Consider the following 13,370-nt stretch of genomic DNA (forward strand, 5'->3'; position numbering starts at 1 on the left):
TAATTAGTGGAAATTGAAGAGGCTACAATTCGTTTAAATTTGTTATGCGAAAAACGTGTGCTACATTGAAAATACTTAAATATGTGAAGAAAATGACTTTAGAAATCGTAAGGGAAAATATTGTTATACAAAAATATTATATTGAGTAAATAAATATATTTATACGTTAACACTTTCACACTTACAGTACACAGTCGTTGGAAAATACATAAAAAGTACGTTTGTATGTGAGCATATAAATGGATTTTTTTTATAGTAAATAATTTTATAGTAAAGTATAAAAGAGAGAAGTGTGTTACACTATTTTATTTTATACTTAAATATAAAATTTTTACCATATGGAACAATCATCTTTTCCTGATCAATATTAAATACATCGCAACGCTATATCATGATTAATTCTTCTTTTTCTCAAAAGTGTGCTTTTTATATAATTACTTCATTTATATATGATTAAACTAAACCCATTATAAGAATAACATTTTATTTCTATGTATAATAGAATAAAATTTTACTTAATGCTTTAGTTATAATTATAATTTTATAAGAATGTATACACTGTCTCGTGAGAATGAAATCTTAATGTAAATAGGTGTGAAATAAGAGTCTTGATTTCTAATGTTATATATTCTCAATAGTGGATGTATATGATACATTTTAAATGTAAGTCATGTATCTATCAATATTTAGGCATTGCTATTTATCTCACGCAATATCGATATTTATTGAAATGCTTAGTTTTTCCACAGATTGATTTGACAGATGACAGCTGAGATTATTCTCTCTCATGGGACAGAGTATAGATTAATTATAAATTTTTCTTAACATTAATTATAAATTTATATCGTGAGTTTTTGTTACAATGTTGCAATTTTATCATTATTCGTAATTATTATTAAATTATATTATATGATTATATATAATACGATTTAATATAATTATATATATATACGCAATTATATAATTATTAGCATTAAGAAAACGATGGATTTGCCTGCGCTGGCGAATAAGTTTGTCTCTGTTGTACTGATAAGTGGCAAGTGCATTAAGTGACTATAATATATCGTCATATATCTCGATATGTGATATCGCTATCTATATAATATCGCATTATTATAATGTTCAAACAAAGAACAAGTTAATATATCAATTAGAATCATATCGTACCATCATCGACACGTATGTATCTGAACTGTACATACACAGTGGTAGAGCTGGCGACATGTTTAACATGCAATATTATAGTAAATCAGAAGCACATTCTGCACAAACACAGCATTGCGCGTTGCACTCGTTACTTCCCGGAGTGTTTCCTTTTTTTTCATTTTTTTTACATGGAGAATCCGCAAAATTTCGATAGAATTAAATTTTCTGTGACTCTTTAAAGAAATTAATAGTGTAAGGATATTTGTGTTATAATGATCCTTAGCAAAAGTAATAACTCTTATTAATTATAATTTAATAATTAATATAATTATATAAATATTTATATAAAATTATATAATGTATTATAATATGATTATATAATTATAATTTTCAAATTGTATTACTATATTTATTTAACAAACTCAACAAATTAATTTTATTATATAAAAAAAAAAAAAAAATTATACCTTAATAATTAAAAAAATTAATTGTCGAATAATGTAAGGATCATTTTTATAATCAATCTGATAATTTCGCGAACCTCGGTTTTTATACACAACCCAACTATCTTTTAATTTTTTTTTATTTCTTTTTTTATAATCAATTTTCCTATATATAGAGAATATTAATAAAAAAAGAAAGAATAAAGAAAGTTGAACGGTACATAATTTTTATATGTATATAATTTATATACATAACGGATAGTTCCTGCCACACATTATACATATGTGGCCAGGATGGTTTTTATACATATACATATATACATTTATACATGCATATATGTATATGTGTAAATATAAAATGTAATTTTTCCCTGAATGAGATTCTTTTAATTATTAGTCAAAAATCTTTTTAATAATTTCTTTTCCAATAAAAAATATAATATTTGTTCTTAAGAAATAAAATTGTAATTTCTTAAATAAGAAAATAATTGGAAAATTATATTTTTAAGAGAGACATAAGTTTATTTATTTTATTTATCTTATTGTAAGTATATATTTCTGTGTTAAAGTAAATAATTGAAGAAATCCTATTCGAGAGAATAAATTAACTTTTTATTATTAAAAAAGAAATCTCTTTAATGAAATTTTTCGTAATGCCGTTACACAATTATTATATACTGCACATAATTGGGAAGATAAAAACATATATAGATAAAATTTACAATAAAACTGATAATAAACAACACTTATCACACGCACGTATGCACGATTATTATTGCATTATAATAGTGAACAAAAACGAACATGAATTGCACAAATTTTTTTATCAGATTAACTTTGTAAAAAATTTGCACCGGGTAACTCATATTTTGCTATAATTGATTAATTTCAAATAATTATACGAAACTCATATGCATATATATATATACACATATATATATATATATATATATATATATATATATATATGATTAAGATTAAATACATATTATTGATGTATGTGTATGTGTTAATCTCAATTAAAATTTAATTAAGAGTCAAATAATAAAAATGTAACTAATAATTAGTCAATCTCTCAAATTACAAAATCAATAATTTCTTTATTTTTTAAATGATCGAATTATTGCACACAATTAGCGTTATGTGAAATTTTTATATATGTTTTAAAGAAAAAATATATGTGCAAAAAATTAATTTTTTTTTTTAAATTTTATTTAGCATTTTGAGTTTAATTTTCATGAAGTATCAAAAATTAAGATGTTATATATATATATATAATGTTAATTATCCAACATTTAGTAAAAAAAAAAGATTAATGTTTTTCATGATCTCATTTTTCAAAATTAGTATCAGATTTACTTGCCATACAATTTGCAAAACAAGAATGTGCAAAAAATAAATTTTAATTTTATATAAAATTAAAAAGAAACTAATATATTAATTTTCCGATTCCATTTAACAATTTTCTTCTTTTTTGAAAGGATAAAAACTCAAGTAATAATCCAGTTAATTAATAAAATAATAGTTAATAAAATAACACAAAAAACGCATTAATTTTAATGCTACATAAACGTACATATACTATCGCTAGAAAGAAAAAGAAGACTCGAATTATCAATAATTCTTTTAATAGAAAAAAAAGATATCTTTCATTCGAACATATAATTTTTTCTAAAGGCTTATAAGATGAAGTCAACGAGAGACTTTATCTATTATATAAAAAAAAGTTGTTTCCACTAAAACTGGAAGTTCTCTTATCACTCTTTATTATTCCGAAAAAAAAGAAAAAAAGACGATTTAGATTGCAACGATTTATTAAAAAAAATAACCAGACTTTCCTCCTTCGAGACGGCTCCTTCGATTCGCATTTACTTTCGCGAAATATAAAATGCTCCAAAAAATTTTGATATTTTAACAATTAATTTAATTAATAAAATTAATAAATCTTAATTAAAATCGTAATAAATATGTGAAATAATCTATTATTACATGCCTGCATTATTCGCAAAAATTTGAAATAAATTAATCTTGATGCGTGTGTGGTGTGTAATTATGATTATATTAAATATATTTTTGTAGATTTCAGAGACTTGATTATAAAAATTAATTACATTTTCAAATAAAGTGATTACATAAAAGGAGCCGTCATCAATACCGAGGTAGAGTGGTTTCGCTTCTCTTTTCGTCTCTTTTCGGAATATAGAAATTCTATAAACAGAACGTCCTTCAAAGGAACGCGATTTCTTTTTTTTTTAGCATATATGTATCTACAATATATGTAATATAATAACGCGTTGTTATTATTATTATCATTGTAAGAAATAATGTAACCTTGTCGATCAGGTCAAGCGCAGTCAGCATTCTTTTCGAATGTATTGTTTATTATATTTGCATATATATATATATATATATATATATATATATATATAAATATATACATATGATATCGTATCATCAACGAAGAATATACGATCCGCATATAATTAAATATGTTATCTAATATATTTGACTACATATTTTCATATTCCATCGAGTCATTGTTTATAAAACACTGACTACGTATTATTGCTAAATTTTAACAAGCCCCATAAATCTTTCCGTTAGTCTTATTACCTTATCTTTTTATGTCTTCCCTAAATAAGGAAGAAAAGATAGGTCAAAGATATCATAGATTAAAGAGATTTATTTGAAAAGATGGTTAATTTTCAAATATTAGAAATTATATATTAAATTATTTGTCTGAGTAAACAATATGAATTAAATCAATGTTGATATTTTTTCTCAATCGCAGCAGCCATACATTTAAGTGTGGCACGAATCTTTAAATTTCAAACAATTGAGAACTGATGTGCTCAACATGTACATGTAATTATTATTAATTTAGAAATTATATGTGAAATTATAATTTCCATATTTTTATCATATGCAATGCTGCATTTAATTAATTAAAATAAAAATGTTTGAAGAGGTTTAGATTCGCATGTCTGCGTGTACTTTATATATCCCTTCACAAATTGAAGAAATTCTACTTTTACTTTCTATCAATATTAATTTACAGAAATATTTAGACATGCAAAAATACATGTTTCCGGAGAAATGGATGTAAGAGAAAGAAAGTATCGATAGAAAAGAGAAGAGATTATATGTTATAGAGCAGAATAAATAAATATTATTTATTCTTGGAAGTGGTGGTAGTAGTTGTAGTGGTGGTAATAATATCTTCCTCACCTCCACTGGACCAGTGTTTCTCCTGCTCTCGCAATTCGAATTCCCATCGCAATTCCAGCTCACGCATGTCGTTCGCGATTCCCGCTTCATATGTATCCTCCTGTTCATGCATCGATTAATAAATTAATCATAGAAATTATTCTTATTATCAATCACATATTGAATGCATCAATTCATAATCACAATTTATGAAGTAATATTGGTCACGATTAATATATATTTTGATAGATAACGCGATAAAGAAAGATATCACTTTTAGTGATATTAAAAAAGAAAAATAATAAAATCGACAAAACGAAAATCTAATTCTCAATAAAAATTAATGTAAAGATTATTTTTTGCTCTCTCTCTTATTAAATAAATGCTGAAATAAAATCTGAAATAATCAAATTTAAAAAAATCAAATATAATGACATATAGCTTACCTCCTCAATTTTATAATCTTGATTGTATTCTTGATTTGACAGCCAATCATTGGAGGATTGCTGGATCCATGGAAAGGTGGTGGTACCAGTACCAGTACCATATGGATTGCAGCTCCAATTTCGCATGTCACTTTCTCTTTCTCTGATACCTGCTTCAATCATCCGCAATTCTTGTGCTAGTCGTTCGCCCATCGTGAAGAAAGTGGTGGCTCCTTGCGTTGCCAACTAAGATAAGTACATAAATATATTAACAAAAAATATATGAATAAGAATAGATTAATAATGAAAATGACCAATTTTTTAAATGTTAAATATTTTCAGAGAAAACAATACATACAGTTTTACTTCTACTTTTCGTAACAACAGATTTTTTTGGCCGCAAAACACTATATCAATTATACTTCAATAAAGACATCGAAGAAAATTATTATTTATCAGAATTTTTTAATTTTTAGCATCATATAACATATGTGATATATGATATAAATTCACTAGTATTTTTCATGTTTTACAGAATGCGAAGCGTAATAAATTACCTTTAAATCATTGAGTTTCTTCTCGAGATGTCTGAGTTGCTGTTTTACTTTCTGCGACTCGAGGATCAAACTGAAATATATATATATGCAATAACACACAGCTGCACATACACATATGCAAATATGTTTGATGTATTACTCACTCTTTCGACATGTATTCCGATCTCGAAAATTGCGGTAGTGATTCCGGCGTGACGATATTGCGGCCGAGAGTAATGTAATTCTCGCCCACGAAACCGCTACCACCACCGCCATCGCCGGAGCTTGTCGGCGTCATTGACTGTATACCACCATTCGCGTCAATTGTCATGTATGCTGCAATAATGTCAATTTAATAATTATATCAATATATATGTATATATGTATGTGCATGCATGATCTATTGATAAAAATCGAATTATTATTAATATATAAAATATAAAAAATATAAATGTGATTAATATAATTCTTATATTATGTATATACAACACACATCTTATTTTTGCACTCACGTTGATTGCCATAATACAAGGAAGTTACAGAATTTGGAGTCCTAAATGCAGTAGACAGCGCAGAGGTGGGTCCAACTCCCTCGTTGTAGAAATTTGCAAAGTGTTGCAAAGGCCCATTGCAGGGAGGTCTATTATTAAACAAATATAAATAACATTAAGTAAATATAATATTAATATAGTGAAATATAAGATATAACAATTAATAATAATAATCTATAATAATATGTATCTCGTATAAATCTTTCCAATTATATTGTAATTTTCAAGTTTTTTTTATCTTTTGTGGATTGTTAAACTTTTTTTGGTTCAATTTAAATCAAATGTATTCTTTCTCTTTCATTTCAGCTTAATATTTTTTTTATTTTATATATAATTTATTAATATAATTTTATATATTATTATTATTGCACCTTATTAGAGTTTTGGACAGTCTTGAGATAGATCCTTGTTTGCTGGCTGGTGGCAAAGAGGTGGTAGCAGGCACGTCTAACAGAGGCACAAAGGGCGCATCATCGTCGAGGAGATGCGAAGTCGACGGTGGCGAGTCCGTTCTAGAAGGACAGCGGAAGCTATTCGCGGCGGTCCATATTGAGAAATTATTAGACGTAGTCAACGAGTCGCTCTCCTGCCGAAGATCGTAATTCTAAAGAAAAATGCAGAATAAATATATAAATGAATAAAATAAAATAATATATATTACACATAACAAAAAAATATATTGTAAACTTAACAAAAGATATATACTTTAAAAAATAATATTTCATAAAGGAAATATATTTCTTTTAATTCGTGCAAAGCTCTTGAATGTAAAAAAAGAATGATCAGTTTATTACCGTTTTCATTTGCGGTGAGATTAGTTGCTGCGGCTGCTTGCCAATAATTGTTTCCAGTTGATTCAGAATCTCCATTCTACGTTGCAGTAGCATTGCCAACATAGTCTTTGCCGTTCGTTGCTATAAAGTTATTTTATTATTCTATCATTATTACTTATTTATCATTTATTAAAATTATCTATATAATTATAATTATTTATTAAAATTAGTATAGGTATATGCCAGCCATGACAAAGTTTTAGTTTTTGTTTTATCTTTTAAAAATGTATTATTATTGAAGATTTTTGCTCCGCAAGTAGGAAATTGTCAATTCCGAATTAACAGAATTCTAATACTTGATTTTATTACCATTAAAATAAATAAATTTGTGTGTTTTATTATTCTAAATGTTATTTATTACAAAGAAATTTTCTCTCACCTTTTTATCGTTTGTTACATGATTTGCTGATACGATTTGCGGACTGTCCCACATCCCGAGATTGGTCGTGGTCGTCGGGGAAGGTCCATAATCGACAGCTGCGACGGATCCTGGCGCCATTATGTAATGGCCTGAGCAATGGACGGCAGGAGATCCTTCGCCGTCTACCATTGCTCCTCCCTTTACAGAGCATAGACCGAGATGCGATAAATTTTGCGGGGATGCAGACGGCAGCATGTAGGTCGACGTCAATGAATCGATCAAGTTACTTTCTAAATTAGTCGGAATGGGCGTCGGATGCTGCACGGCCGCTGGAACAGTTAAGACAAAATAACAGACATTCTATATATCTAATGTAGCATAATAAAGAATAAGAACAATTTTCTTTTTAATGATTTGCATATATACGCGCATGTGCATATCTCTTCAAATATTTCATTTACATAGAATTATATTAATTATAAATATTCATTATACTCACTTTCTCTATCGTGTGCTTTGGCAGAATGATAAGCCGTTAAATCGCCATTCTGTTTATTAAAGGTCTTGTTATTTTTCTCGCCCTTTGATTCTACCTGGTTTGAACTCGTCCTGACATTCAATTTGCGATTCTTCGATCTATATCTGTATAAAAAGTATTAACAAAATCAATAAGATACTTTTATATCGCCAAGAATATTATTTATATACAAATTTGCAGTACAACAATAAAAGAGTATTATAACTTGATATTAAATAATCGTGAAAAAATTAACTATTATTCAAAATTATTATTGGTCCTTTCAAAATACAATTGATAATAATGTCTATTATTTATAATTTGTTATTTAGACATCGATTTCTTTTTTTCAATATTGCACATCCTTAATCATTTCTCTCTCCTTTTCTATATATAAATAAATGTATTAGATATACAGACTCACTTATCAAGCTCGGTGTCGCTGTGGGCGAAGGTGCAATTGTTAGATCGCGGACAAGTACCGCGAAGAGCCAGATCCCTGCACATGCTGACTTTGTACTTGCCAGTTGCCGAACCCGGACACGAACCTCCACCAGGTCCGCTACCTCCGCTGTCCTGCGTCGTTGACTTTCGATTTCCACCGCTGGTACCACTACCTCCATGCTGTCGCACAAAGTCCACTAATGCAGCCACTACTATTCTTACAGCTTCTAAAGCCGCGCGACACTCGGCTAAACTTGGTGGTTCCGTCTCTAAAAATTATAAATTTAAGAGTTGTAGAATCTGAAAAATTCTCTTTTTTTTTTCTCTTTTTATTTAATTATAAAAAATTGTTTAAATCTTAGAAATTATATGTACATAGTGCATATAGATACCTGGACTGGGATCAATAGCGGCCAACAATTCCAACTGTGGCCTGAGACCACTCAATTGTCCAGGATCCGGAGTACGTTGCAATGCTATCACAAGTTCCTGGACACTCTGGGCAAACGATTGTGGTGTCTGCAACTTGTCAATGATGCTCTGCATATGAGATTTGTGTGCAGTATCGCCATAGAGCAGAGCCGACCATTGATCAGGCGCAATACGCAGTCCCGCCTCTGTGGCAATCTGTACAATTTGCGCATCATGCTCGCGTCTCAAAGCCTCGTAAGTGCGAAACTCTTCCTTTAGTTGCATCAGCGATGAATCGCCCTCGCGCTTCGACACCTATTAACACAAGAAAATGATAGCAATAATTGATATCATTAGGAAGAGATCAGTGATTTTTTAGGAAGTTACACATATAAATATATAATTCTAATATATAATTTTTCTTTTCAGAAAATGATGGTTTAATTGCGTTCGAGAAAGTACTTTTGTCACAGTGATTGTCACTGTAAATTACCTTGAAACAACTCGCCCGGTACAAAAGCTGGACCACGTGACCGATACTAGTCTTGCTGGCTTGTGGAAAATGTGGCTCTAAACGCTGTACTACAAACATCACCAGCACTTTGCGCGATAGTGCCGAACCATCTTCTAATGCCAATAGCACAAGCTTTAGTACCTCTTCTTGCATCGCTAAAAATACCGAGAAAAAAAGGTAATTGTAGAAATAAAAAGATATTCAAGATATATTGAAATAATAGATGTGTAGCTCTAAATTATTTTAAACACAGAATAACTAAAGTTAAAGATACGATTTGTATAAAAAATATGGTTCTATTTTACATAGTTTTATTTAAAAAGAAATACAGATGCATAATCATAGCTGCGAGATAAGTAATATCACGGAAAGTCAGATATCATTAAACTCTTAATTTTTTTCCCTCTAATTTTTCTCTTTAACAATAAGTAAAAAAGATATAGCATATTTGCGATCTTCATTCCCTATAAAATGAAATTTACCTGGTCCGAGAAACTGACAACCGCGAGCTCGTACAGCCGCCCAGAGATTGGCACTGAGCTGTTGAGGATTTTGATGCTGTAATATGAGTTCTGTAACAGTGCGTTCGCCAAGGCTGCGGGCGGCGCGCAACGCGCGCGCCCTACCTTCTGGTTCCACTAATTGGCAGCCCAATAATGTCACCAATTTACGTTGCATAGGTCGAGACACTAGCCCTCCGCCCCCACCTCCAATACCTATATATATCAAATATATCCCATTTCATAACTTAATACCAATAATATCAATTATTACAATTTATACATTTACAATAACATTATATAAATATTATATAATTATTGACAATCTGCAATATACCAGGTGTCCCATTTTAAAGGATCCACTCAAATATCTCATTGTCAGAAACACTGCGTTAAATCGAAAAATGTTTCCTACAAAAGTTGTAGGGTTTCGAGGGTTTCGCCCAAGGTCATATGAATATTACTATGTTATGTCCCCCTCGAAACCCTACAACTTTTGTAGGAAACATTTTTTGATTTAACGCAGTGTTTCTGAGATATTTGAGTGGGTCCTTTAAAATGGGACACCCGGTATATTACAAGCAATAATCTCTATAGCATATCTCTACTATAATATATTATTTAATTTCTTACATAATAAACTTTAGTTTAATTTCTATCCTTAAATACTAATACGATTTATATTTGAAATTTAAAAAATAGGTACATGCCTGCAGTGTTAGTGGTCTGGCATGGCTTGAGATAAAGCGCAAGCTCCTCGATGCAGCTCTTGGCCCGTAGATAGTTGGCATGTTGATCGACCGGCAACAACTTCTGATAATTTTGCTGCTGATTTGATAAGGACGCTGATGAGACGGTAGAAATCGGATTTCCTAGCAATTGCAATAGCGCTTCGTTCACTGGTAGTCTCTCGACATCGGTGTTGATAACGCTCTGTTCAAAAGGAGATAAAGATAATTAAACAACTAATAAAATAACATGTCTTACAATATATGTAACATATGTATTAGTAGTAAGGTACACACACACACATACATGCACAATACAACAAACATACATATACATATATTATTATTGATATTATTGGCATACCTGATCGAAAGGGCATTGCTTGCGATGCAGATTGGCGAGACATGCGCGACATATCGTGTGGCCGCAACCGAGTGATATAGGACCTCGTATGGCCGCGTCAAAGTCATGACAGCAGATTGGACATGACAGAAATTCAGTCCACTGTGGTGCCTGTATCGGCATTCTATGAGGTAAGAAAAAAAAATTAAAATTATATAGAAAGAAAAAGAAATATATAATTAATCGCAAAATTCGTCAAGTATTTCGAGAATTTCGAGAAATATTTTATAACATTCATAGCCTTGCGATTTGTTTATAATGTGTAATGTTACACCTCGAACAATAGATTTCATAAGCTGTCATAGCAGATGGTTTATTTGACAGAATAAGTAGAAAAACTCTGTTCAATCAAGCATAGCATTTTCATCAAGATTAGAAAATCATAACTAATAACTAATAGTCAATATTTTATATTAATGTATTTATTTTTAAAATAATTATTGCATTTTAATGAGAAAAAAAATACCATTTTGTTTGTAGTTTTGTGAACTAAATAGAAAAGTGAGGCAAGTGTAGATAAAAAATATAAGAGATGTAACGTAGAAAGTTATAGAAAATTCTAAGGGTCTAAAATTTATGTAAAATACACAGAGCGCGAAGGGGAAAGTATAAGAGTATAGAAAGTGCAGTTATATAGGACGAACAAATTGTGAATTCTAGCTTCATAACCATATTTCGCTGGGATCTCTAGATAAAGAGATCACGGCAAAATCACCCTGACTCGACAGATCGAATTGTCGTCGCATATTGTAGAGAATAACCGCAAGAATTTCCGTCGAATTTGTAAGAAAAATTCGACAAAGCAGTGCCCAGCACTATCTTGCTGACGGGAACCTGCCTCTATCGCGACGTCCTCGATATCATGACAGCTGACTCTCGGAATCCGGGAGACACCGTAAATTAATCGACGTAAATAAAATCCACCGTAAGCACCATCACCCACCTCGTTACAGCGAAACATCACATCGATTACAGTTTTTGCGCATCACTCCTCTCTCGCGCAGTTTTGCGCGTTTCGTAGTAGCACGGATTTCTAATCAACCGCACCATGGATTATGAAACATGTGTATGTACGGCGACATGACATTGACAGAAAGCTCGACAATTCCGCTGTACGCCGCAACGCGGCGCTACTCCAGGTGCAAAGAGTCACTGACGAGGTACTATTAAAGACCGATGGTCTTACGGGAGTTAGTGTGACTGGAAAAAGAGCGCTGTGTACTAGCGCCCTCTCAGTAATATTGCGGCCGAAGTGAGAAATAGTAACTAAATCTAATTGTAAGAGATAATAAAATAATACATGTGTATAGTAACACGAGAAATGCAATTTAAAAAAAAATTATTTTAGAGTATATATATGTATATACGAGTATATACGAAATATTTATATATATATATATATATATATATATATATATAATTATTTAAATATATCGTACATGTATATATTTCGAAATGACGATGTTTCTTTTCAAATAATAAAAACATTTATTCACAGTATTTTTTAAAAAGAAAAATTTAGCTCTTAAATTTATAATATATATACACACATTTTCCACGTCATTTCAGATATTATATATATATTATTATACACATTATTATGGAAATGACATATAGGAAATGTAACAAATTTAAAAGCCAAATTTCTCTCTCTCTCTTTCTCTTTTTCTTCTTTTCTTCTTTCATATCTCGTAAACAAGCATTGAAATCTCTCCCGAGGTTTAATATTACTTATTTTACTTTTCTGGTTTGTTTTATTTATGTGACAAATGGCTTTTGTTTGTATTACATTTTTTATATTTTCTATTTGATATTTTTGAATGTAATTTTATTAGATTAATAAGATTTTTGCGATTAAAATGACATCAATTATAACATAAATTGGATAATTTTTCACTGAACAAGTAATTCAAATTACATATTTAATTAAAAATTATCCGATTTATGTCGTGTTTGGTGTCATTTTAATCGCTAAAATTTCATTAATCCATTAAAATTATTTTTAAACCGATAAAATGCAAATTAAAAGTTTTAGTTTTTATTTAAAAGATATTTACATTCGTGAATTTATTGTAGATAAGGAAAGGTTCTCGATGTCGTCGAAGGCAGAGCGAGAACGAATAAAGAGCGAGCGAAATGACGTATCATCAAAGAGTTCCGAAGTCTCTCTCGCGAGGCTCCCTTTATCTATAATCTTTCATATCATATGACATGTTACTAGAGAAAATAAAATTTGTATAATTCGCAATTTATCGATTTGAAAATAATTTTAATGGATTATTGAGATTTTTGCGATTAAAATGACACCAAACACGACATAAATCGGTTAATTTTTAATTAGATAAGCGATT

At 29.8% G+C, this 13,370-nt stretch overlaps 1 protein-coding gene across 2 annotated transcripts; it reads right to left on the minus strand.

The window, feature by feature from the left end:
- Positions 1–2,947: 2,947 nt before the first annotated feature.
- On the minus strand, positions 2,948–12,093 carry Roq (RING finger and CCCH-type zinc finger domain-containing protein roquin). 2 transcript variants are annotated; one of them, XM_083052507.1, is made up of 16 exons: positions 11,858–12,083; positions 10,981–11,143; positions 10,599–10,821; positions 9,871–10,104; positions 9,368–9,543; positions 8,856–9,189; positions 8,444–8,732; positions 8,002–8,144; positions 7,521–7,831; positions 7,103–7,222; positions 6,680–6,912; positions 6,270–6,397; positions 5,922–6,093; positions 5,779–5,848; positions 5,243–5,467; positions 2,948–4,917 (listed from the first exon to the last, which is right to left on the minus strand). In XM_083052507.1, the coding sequence occupies exons 2-16, from the start codon at positions 11,140–11,142 to the stop codon at positions 4,759–4,761; spliced, it is 2,979 nt and encodes a 992-aa protein (XP_082908633.1). In that variant the 5' UTR covers position 11,143; positions 11,858–12,083; the 3' UTR covers positions 2,948–4,758. The 2 variants fall into 2 exon arrangements, with proteins under 2 accessions (XP_082908633.1, XP_082908632.1); XM_083052506.1 differs by having other exon boundaries at positions 2,949–4,917; positions 11,963–12,093.
- Between the last annotated feature and the right edge of the window lie 1,277 nt (positions 12,094–13,370).

Source organism: Prenolepis imparis, unplaced genomic scaffold, assembly GCF_030444845.1.
Source record: "Prenolepis imparis isolate NDT839.2.m4 unplaced genomic scaffold, iyPreImpa1.0 SCAF_13, whole genome shotgun sequence".
In the NCBI taxonomy this organism is placed as follows: domain Eukaryota; kingdom Metazoa; phylum Arthropoda; class Insecta; order Hymenoptera; family Formicidae; genus Prenolepis; species Prenolepis imparis.